This window comes from Hypanus sabinus (assembly GCF_030144855.1).
Source record: "Hypanus sabinus isolate sHypSab1 chromosome X1 unlocalized genomic scaffold, sHypSab1.hap1 SUPER_X1_unloc_14, whole genome shotgun sequence".
Taxonomy (NCBI): domain Eukaryota; kingdom Metazoa; phylum Chordata; class Chondrichthyes; order Myliobatiformes; family Dasyatidae; genus Hypanus; species Hypanus sabinus.
The window spans coordinates 472,501-482,500 of NW_026778962.1; the positions used below are offsets into that span (position 1 = coordinate 472,501).

The window sequence follows — 10,000 nt, forward strand, 5'->3', positions numbered from 1 at the left end:
TTTGATCCACTCTCCTCTCCGACCAGATTCCTTCTTCCCTTTGATCCACTCTCCTCTCCGACCAGATTCCTTCTCCCCTTTGATCCACTCTCCTCTCCTACCAGATTCCTTCTTCCCTTTGATCCACTCTCCTCTCCGACCAGATTCCTTCTTCCCTTTGATCCACTCTCCTCTCCGACCAGATTCCTTCTCCCCTTTGATCCACTCTCCTCTCCTACCAGATTCCTTCTTCCCTTTGATCCACTCTCCTCTCCGACCAGATTCCTTCTTCCCTTTGATCCACTCTCCTCTCCGACCAGATTCCTTCTTCCCTTTGATCCACTCTCCTCTCCGACCAGATTCCTTCTTCCCTTTGATCCACTCTCCTCTCCGACCAGATTCCTTCTTCCCTTTGATCCACTCTCCTCTCCGACCAGATTCCTTCTTCCCTTTGATCCACTCTCCTCTCCGACCAGATTCCTTCTTCCCTTTGATCCACTCTCCTCTCCGACCAGATTCCTTCTTCCCTTTGATCCACTCTCCTCTCCGACCAGATTCCTTCTTCCCTTTGATCCACTCTCCTCTCCTACCAGATTCCTTCTTCCCTTTGATCCTCTCCTCTCCGACCAGATTCCTTCTTCCCTTTGATCCACTCTCCTCTCCGACCAGATTCCTTCTTCCCTTTGATCCACTCTCCTCTCCGACCAGATTCCTTCTTCCCTTTGATCCACTCTCCTCTCCGACCAGATTCCTTCTCCCCTTAGATCCACTCTCCTCTCCGACCAGATTCCTTCTTCCCTTTGATCCACTCTCCTCTCCGACCAGATTCCTTCTTCCCTTTGATCCACTCTCCTCTCCGACCAGATTCCTTCTCCCCTTAGATCCACTCTCCTCTCCGACCAGATTCCTTCTTCCCTTTGATCCACTCTCCTCTCCGACCAGATTCCTTCTTCCCTTTGATCCACTCTCCTCTCCGACCAGATTCCTTCTCCCCTTTGATCCACTCACCTCTCCGACCAGATTCCTTCTCCCCTTTGATCCACTCTCCTCTCCTACCAGATTCCTTCTTCCCTTTGATCCACTCTCTTCTCCGACCAGATTCCTTCTTCCCTTAGATCCACTCTCCTCTCCGACCAGATTCCTTCTCCCCTTAGATCCACTCTCCTCTCCGACCAGATTCCTTCTTCCCTTTGATCCACTCTCCTCTCCTACCAGATTCCTTCTTCCCTTTGATCCACTCTCCTCTCCGACCAGATTCCTTCTTCCCTTTGATCCACTCTCCTCTCCTACCAGATTCCTTCTTCCCTTTGATCCACTCTCCTCTCCGACCAGATTCCTTCTCCCCTTTGATCCACTCTCCTCTCCGACCAGATTCCTTCTTCCCTTTGATCCACTCTCCTCTCTGACCAGATTCCTTCTTCCCTTTGATCCACTCTCCTCTCCGACCAGATTCCTTCTCCCCTTTGATCCACTCTCCTCTCCTACCAGATTCCTTCTTCCCTTTGATCCACTCTCCTCTCCGACCAGATTCCTTCTTCCCTTTGATCCATTCTCCTCTCCGACCAGATTCCTTCTCCCCTTTGATCCACTCTCCTCTCCTACCAGATTCCTTCTTCCCTTTGATCCACTCTCCTCTCCGACCAGATTCCTTCTTCCCTTTGATCCACTCTCCTCTCCGACCAGATTCCTTCTTCCCTTTGATCCACTCTCCTCTCCGACCAGATTCCTTCTTCCCTTTGATCCACTCTCCTCTCCGACCAGATTCCTTCTTCCCTTTGATCCACTCTCCTCTCCGACCAGATTCCTTCTTCCCTTTGATCCACTCTCCTCTCCGACCAGATTCCTTCTTCCCTTAGATCCACTCTCCTCTCCGACCAGATTCCTTCTCCTCTTTGATCCACTCTCCTCTCCGACCAGATTCCTTCTCCTCTTTGATCCACTCTCCTCTCCGACCAGATTCCTTCTGCCCTTTGATCCACTCTCCTCTCCGACCAGATTCCTTCTCCTCTTTGATCCACTCTCCTCTCCGACCAGATTCCTTCTCCTCTTTGATCCACTCTCCTCTCCGACCAGATTCCTTCCCCTCTTTGATCCACTCTCCTCTCCGACCAGATTCCTTCTTCCCTTTGATCCACTCTCCTCTCCTACCCGATTCCTTCTTCTCCAGCCCTTTACCTCTTCCACTGATCATCTCCCAGCTTTTTACTTCATCCCCCTCCACCCACCTTTCCCCTCACCTGGTCTCACCTGTCAGCTCGTCCTCATCCTCCCCCACCCACCCACCTTCCCCCTCACCTGGTCTCACCTGTCATCTCGTCCTCCTCCTCCCCCACCCACCCATCCACTCTCCCCCTCACCTGGTCTCACCTGTCACCTTGTCCTCCCCCTCCCCCACCCACCCACCTTCCCCCTCACCTGGTCTCACCTGTCACCTTGTCCTCTTCCCCCTCCCCCACCCATCCACTCTCCCCCTCACCTGGTCTCACCTGTCACCTTGTCCTCCCCCTCCCCCACCCACCCACCTTCCCCCTCACCTGGTCTCACCTGTCACCTTGTCCTCCTCCCCCTCCCCCACCCACACACCTTCCCCCTCACCTGGTCTCACCTGTCACCTTGTCCTCTTCCCCCTCCCCACCCACCCACCTTCCCCCTCACCTGGTCTCACCTGTCACCTTGTCCTCTTCCCCCTCCCCACCCACCCACCTTCCCCCTCACCTGGTCTCACCTGTCACCTTGTCCTCCTCCCCCTCCCCCACCCACCCACCTTCCCCCTCACCTGGTCTCACCTGTCACCTTGTCCTCTTCCCCCTCCCCACCCACCCACCTTCCCCCTCACCTGGTCTCACCTGTCACCTTGTCCTCCTCCCCCTCCCCCACCCACCCACCTTCCCCCTCACCTGGTCTCACCTGTCACCTTGTCCTCCTCCCCCTCCCCCACCCACACACCTTCCCCCTCACCTGGTCTCACCTGTCACCTTGTCCTCTTCCCCCTCCCCACCCACCCACCTTCCCCCTCACCTGTCACCTTGTCCTCTTCCCCCTCCCCACCCACCCACCTTCCCCCTCACCTGGTCTCACCTGTCAGCTTGTCCTCCTCCCCCTCCCCCACCCACCCACCTCCCCCCTCACCTGGTCTCACCTGTCACCTTGTCCTCTTCCCCCTCCCCCACCCATCCACCTTCCCCCTCACCTGGTCTCACCTGTCAGCTTGTCCTCCCCCTCCCTCACCCATCCACTCTCCCCCTCACCTGGTCTCACCTGTCACCTTGTCCTCCCCCTCCCCCACCCACCCACCTTCCCCCTCACCTGTCACCTTGTCCTCTTCCCCCTCCCCCACCCATCCACCTTCCCCCCTCACCTGGTCTCACCTGTCAGCTTGTCCTCCTCCCCCTCCCCCACCCATCCACTCTCCCCCTCACCTGGTCTCACCTGTCACCTTGTCCTCCCCCTCCCCCACCCATCCACTCTCCCCCTCACCTGGTCTCACCTGTCACCTTGTCCTCCCCCTCCCCCACCCACCCACCTTCCCCCTCACCTGGTCTCACCTGTCACCTTGTCCTCCTCCCCCTCCCCCACCCACACACCTTCCCCCTCACCTGGTCTCACCTGTCACCTTGTCCTCTTCCCCCTCCCCACCCACCCACCTTCCCCCTCACCTGTCACCTTGTCCTCTTCCCCCTCCCCACCCACCCACCTTCCCCCTCACCTGGTCTCACCTGTCAGCTTGTCCTCCTCCCCCTCCCCCACCCACCCACCTCCCCCCTCACCTGGTCTCACCTGTCACCTTGTCCTCTTCCCCCTCCCCCACCCATCCACCTTCCCCCTCACCTGGTCTCACCTGTCAGCTTGTCCTCCCCCTCCCCCACCCATCCACTCTCCCCCTCACCTGGTCTCACCTGTCACCTTGTCCTCCCCCTCCCCCACCCACCCACCTTCCCCCTCACCTGTCACCTTGTCCTCTTCCCCCTCCCCCACCCATCCACCTTCCCCCCTCACCTGGTCTCACCTGTCAGCTTGTCCTCCTCCCCCTCCCCCACCCATCCACTCTCCCCCTCACCTGGTCTCACCTGTCACCTTGTCCTCCCCCTCCCCCACCCACCCACCTTCCCCCTCACCTGGTCTCACCTGTCAGGTCCTCCTCCCTCTACCCCACCCACACACCTTCCCCCTCACCTGTCACCTTGTCCTCTTCCCCCTCCCCCACCCATCCACCTTCCCCCCTCACCTGGTCTCACCTGTCAGCTTGTCCTCCCCCTCCCCCACCCACCCACCTTCCCCCTCACCTGTCACCTTGTCCTCTTCCCCCTCCCCCACCCATCCACCTTCCCCCCTCACCTGGTCTCACCTGTCAGCTTGTCCTCCCCCTCCCCCACCCATCCACTCTCCCCCCTCACCTGGTCTCACCTGTCAGCTTGTCCTCCTCCCTCTCCCCCCTTACTTTCCAGTCCTGATGGAGGGTCTCAGCCAAGAACATTGACTGTTCGTTCCCCTCCACAGACGCTGCATTTTGTAGGTGTTGCAGGTGTTCGGAAGCAGTAAGGTTTGAAGTGCAGAAGGAGTTGTTTGCTCGGCCGATGTTTTTAGCCCTGGTGCTCGCTAACTTGAGTCGTTTCACTGTCACAGTAACCAGGACGCAACTCTCTGTATGCCAGTGACCGGGGGGATGGGGCAGGGGTTGGTCAACGTTATTCACCACGTACACTCTGTCACTCTGTACACCTGCTCGTTAATGCAAATATCCAATCATGTGGCAGCAACTCAATGCATAAAAGCATGGAGACAGGGTCTAGAGGTTCAGCTGTACTCAGACCATCCCAGAATGGGGGCGGAAATGTGATCCGAGTGACTTTGACCGTGGTGCGATTGTTGGTGCCAGACGGGGTGGTTTGAGTATCTCAGAAACTGCTGATCTCCTGGGATTTTCACGCACAACGGTCTTTAGAGTTTATAGAGATTGGTGTGAAAAACAAAAAAAAACACCCAGTAAGTGGCAGTTCTGTGGGTGGAAACGCCTCGTCAATGAGAGAGGTCGGAGGAGAACGGCCAGACTGGTTCAGACTGACAGGAAGGCGACAGTAACTGAAATAACCACACGTTACAACAGTGGTGCGCAGGCGAGCATCTCTGAACTCAGAACACTTTGGACTTTGCAGCGGACGAGCTACAGCTGCAGAGGGCCAGCAACGTGCTCCCAGTGAACACTTCATTAAGGACCGGAGGTTCCCTGACAGAGTGGCCGCTGGTTGTGTTATCCCACTGACGTTTCGGCTGCGGCCCTTTGTGAAGCAGCTCAAAGACACACACACACACACCATCTCATAAAGTGGCACGTTGTGTGTTGGCCAGGGTGTGACATGTGAGGGACAGTTATACAGAATAAGGAATTATATGTAAGATCAAAGCTAGAGGTTAAACTCTGTGGAAATGGAATGAAATTACCAGAGGTGTTCTCAAGGGAAACAACTTTCAAAAGTGGTTTTAATTGTTTACGATGCAGTGACAGGCGAGCCAGAATGTTTGATCGGATTAACTGTTCGGGGGAAGAAGCGTTTAAGATGGCGTGAAGTTTTTGCTTTGGTAGCTGAAGATTGTCGTTTTTTATTGAATTTTATTCATCTGTTTGGAGGTTCAGCACGGAGCAGGGCCACGAGCTGCAGCAACCCCCACCTATTTGACTGCAGCCCAAACTGCAAGACAGTTAACAGTTGTGGTTATTTGAGTTACTGTCACCTTCCTGTCAGCCTGAACCAGTCTGGCCGTTCTCCTCCGACCTCTCTCATTGACGAGGCGTTTTCACCCACAGAACTGCCACTCACTGGGTGTTTTTTGTTGTTTTTCACACAATTCTCTGTAAAATCTAAAGACTTGTGCGTGAAAATCCCAGGAGATCAGCAGTTCCTGAGATACTCAAACCACCCCATCTGGCACCAACAATTGCTCCACGGTCAAGGTCACTTAGATCACATTTCTGCCCCATTCTGGGATGGTCTGAGTACAGCTGAACCTCTAGACCCTGTCTGCACGCTCCTATGCATCGAGTTGCTGCCACGTAAACGGCTGCGTCTTTGGAAGTGGGAGAACGTACAAACGCCTCACGGGCAGAGGCGGAATCGGACTCTGTACTCACCACCGCGAGCCGGAGTAACGTCATGCCAACTCTCGCGCTCTGTAGCGACAGAGTTCACCGAACTACCCAGCCCCGCGCCTGCGGCACCCCACCCGTCCGAGGGCTCCTCCCCCACCCTTTTGCACCCGGTACCTGGTCCTCGCGCGTTGAGATCGCGAAGTGGGGGGCGGGACCCAATCGGCATTCGCGCGCTCCTCCATCTCTCGTCCGCCTGGTTCACCGTCCGCCTGTGTTTCCTCCGCAGGACCCTGGGCCTGACACGCCCCCGGGCGGCCAGTCTCTTCGGGACGCTGCTCATCCTGCTCTTCACCGGTCACATCTCGTACCTCAGCTACGTGCACTTCGATTATAGCTACAACATGGCTGCCAATGTCTGCATGGGTGAGAGAGTCCTGTGTCCTGTGGACGTGTGTGACGGGGACGTTGTCCTGTGGATGTGTGTGAGGGGATGTTGTCCTGTGGACCTGTGTGAGGGGACGTCCTGTGGACGTGTGTGAGGGGACGTCATCCTGTGGACGTGTGTGAGGGGACGTTGTCCTGTGGACGTGTGTGATGGGACGTTGTCCTGTGGACGTGTGTGACGGGACGTCATCCTGTGGACGTGTGTGAGGGGACGTTGTCCTGTGGACGTGTGTGATGGGACGTTGTCCTGTGGACGTGTGTGACGGGACGTTGTCCTGTGGACGTGAGTGAGGGGGCGTTGTCCTGTGGACGTGTGTGACGGGGACGTCGTCCTGTGGACCTGTGTGAGGGGACGTCGTCCTGTGCATGTGTGTGAGGGGGCGTCGTCCTGTGGACGTGTGTGACGGGGACGTTGTCCTGTGGACGTGTGTGAGGGGGACGTCGTCCTGTGGACGTGTGTGACGGGACGTTGTCCTGTGGACGTGTGTGAGGGGACGTCGTCCTGTGGATGTGTGTGACGGGGACGTTGTCCTGTGGTCGTGTGTGAGGGGACGTTGTCCTGTGGACGTGTGTGACGGGGACGTTACGTTGTCCTGTAGACGTGTGTGATGGGGACGTTACGTTGTCCTGTAGACGTGTGTGAGGGGACGTTGTCCTGTGGACGTGTGTGATGGGGACGTCGTCCTGCGGACGTGCGTGATGGGGACGTCGTCCTGTGGACGTGTGTGACGGGTCGTTGTCCTGTGGACGTGTGTGAGGGGGACGTTGTCCTGTGGACGTGTGTGAGCGGACGTTGTCCTGTGGACGTGTGTGACGGGGACGTCGTCCTGTGGACGTGTGTGAGGGGACGTCGTCCTGTGGACGTGTGTGACGGGGACGTTGTCCTATGGACGTGTGTGAGGGGTCGTTGTCCTGTGGACGTGTGTGACGGCGACGTTGTCCTGTGGACGTGTGTGAGGGGGACGTTGTCCTGTGGACGTGTGTGAGGGGACGTCATCCTGTGGACGTGTGTGACGGCGACGTTGTCCTGTGGACGTGTGTGAGGGGGACGTTGTCCTGTGGACGTGTGTGAGGGGACGTCATCCTGTGGACGTGTGTGAGGGGATGTTGTCCTGTGGACGTGTGTGAGGGGATGTTGTCCTGTGGACGTGTGTGAGAGGACGTCCTGTGGACGTGTGTGACAGGACGTTGTCCTGTGGACGTGTGTGAGGGGGACGTCCTGTGGACGTGTGTGACAGGACGTTGTCCTGTGGACGTGAGTGACGGGATGTCCTGTGCACGTGTGTGACGGGGACGTTGTCCTGTGGACGTGTGTGAGGGGGACGTCCTGTGGACGTGTGTGACAGGACGTTGTCCTGTGGACGTGAGTGACGGGATGTCCTGTGCACGTGTGTGACGGGGACGTCGTCCTGTGGACGTGTGTGACGGGGACGTCGTCCTGTGGACGTGTGTGAGGGGGACGTCGTCCTGTGGACGTGTGTGAGGGGATGTTGTCCTGTGGACGTGTGTGACGGGGACGTTGTCCTGTGGACGTGTGTGAGGGGACGTCGTCCTGTGGACGTGTGTGAGGGGACGTTGTCCTGTGGACGTGTGTGACGGGGACGTTGTCCTGTGGACGTGTGTGACGGGGACGTTGTCCTGTGGTCGTGTGTGAGGGGACGTTGTCCTGTGGACGTGTGTGAGGGGTCGTTGTCCTGTGGACGTGTGTGACGGGGACGTTACGTTGTCCTGTAGACATGTGTGAGGGGACGTTGTCCTGTGGACGTGTGTGACGGGGACGTCGTCCTGCGGACGTGCGTGATGGGGACGTCGTCCTGTGGACGTGTGTGACGGGTCGTTGTCCTGTGGACGTGTGTGAGGGGGACGTTGTCCTGTGGACGTGTGTGAGCGGACGTTGTCCTGTGGACGTGTGTGACGGGGACGTCGTCCTGTGGACGTGTGTGAGGGGACGTCGTCCTGTGGACGTGTGTGACGGGGACGTTGTCCTGTGGACGTGTGTGAGGGGTCGTTGTCCTGTGGACGTGTGTGACGGCGACGTTGTCCTGTGGACGTGTGTGAGGGGGACATTGTCCTGTGGACGTGTGTGAGGGGACGTCATCCTGTGGACGTGTGTGAGGGGATGTTGTCCTGTGGACGTGTGTGAGGGGATGTTGTCCTGTGGACGTGTGTGACGGGGACGTTGTCCTGTGGACGTGTGTGAGGGGATGTTGTCCTGTGGACGTGTGTGAGGAGATGTTGTCCTGTGGACGTGTGTGAGAGGACGTCCTGTGGACGTGTGTGACAGGACGTTGTCCTGTGGACGTGTGTGACAGGACGTTGTCCTGTGGACGTGTGTGAGGGGTCGTTGTCCTGTGGACGTGTGTGACGGCGACGTTGTCCTGTGGACGTGTGTGAGGGGGACATTGTCCTGTGGACGTGTGTGAGGGGACGTCATCCTGTGGACGTGTGTGAGGGGATGTTGTCCTGTGGACGTGTGTGAGGGGATGTTGTCCTGTGGACGTGTGTGACGGGGACGTTGTCCTGTGGACGTGTGTGAGGGGATGTTGTCCTGTGGACGTGTGTGAGGAGATGTTGTCCTGTGGACGTGTGTGAGAGGACGTCCTGTGGACGTGTGTGACAGGACGTTGTCCTGTGGACGTGTGTGATGGGGACGTTGTCCTGTGGACGTGTGTGACGGGGACGTTGTCCTGTGGACGCGTGTGTGGTGGTTACGCTGTGCCGTGTTGCTGACGCTGTGCTGCATGTGCTTCCAGGGCTACTGAACTTGCTGTGGTGGCTGGCCTGGTGCCTGCAGAACCGTACGTGCCTGCCCTACGTGTGGAAGTGTGCGCTGGTGATGGTCACGTTGCAGGGACTGGCTCTGCTCGAGCTGCTCGACTTCCCACCACTGCTCTGGACGTTCGACGCTCACGCCTTCTGGCACTTCAGCACCATCCCCGTGCCCTTTCTCTTCTACAGGTCAGTGACGCGGCTCCCCTCGCTGTCCCTGCCCCTCCCAGCTCCCCACACACACCCCCTCCCCCCCCGGCCCTTCGGACCGGAAACTCGCCCTCGCCACACCATCAACCTGGCCCTTGCCTGGGCACCCTGGGACGGTGCCGCCTTTCGAGAGCTGGTGCACGGCTCCCCCGCTCACCGCCCACGACTCTCTACGCTTCCAGCTATCGGATCCCGCACCCTCAGGTTGGAGGAGCGACACCTCACAGTCCATCCGGGCAGCCTCCAACCCGAACATCCATTTCTCCTTCCAGTGATTTTACTCTTCACCTCCCTCTTCCCTCGTTCCCCGTTTGGCCTCTTACCTCTCCTCACCTCCTCCTTCCCTTTCTCCCACAGTCCACTCTCCTCTCCTGTCAGATCCCTTCCTCTCCAGCCCTTTATCAGTTCCACCCATCACCTCCCCCTGGTGTCCCTCCTCCTTCCCTTCCTCCCACGGTCCACTCTCCACTCCGATCAGATCCCTTCCTCTCCAGCCCTTTACCTTTCCCACCC

The 10,000-nt window shown here is 58.0% G+C and overlaps 1 protein-coding gene across 1 annotated transcript in view; it reads left to right on the top strand.

The window, feature by feature from the left end:
* pgap3 (post-GPI attachment to proteins phospholipase 3) overlaps window positions 1-10,000 on the top strand; it is a 44,833-nt gene that overhangs the window by 23,564 nt on the left and 11,269 nt on the right. Inside the window, exons 6-7 of the mRNA XM_059957774.1 lie at window positions 6,351-6,487; window positions 9,262-9,466. Of these exons, the coding sequence (XP_059813757.1) occupies window positions 6,351-6,487; window positions 9,262-9,466 (342 nt within the window). The remainder of the gene's footprint in view (window positions 1-6,350; window positions 6,488-9,261; window positions 9,467-10,000) is intronic.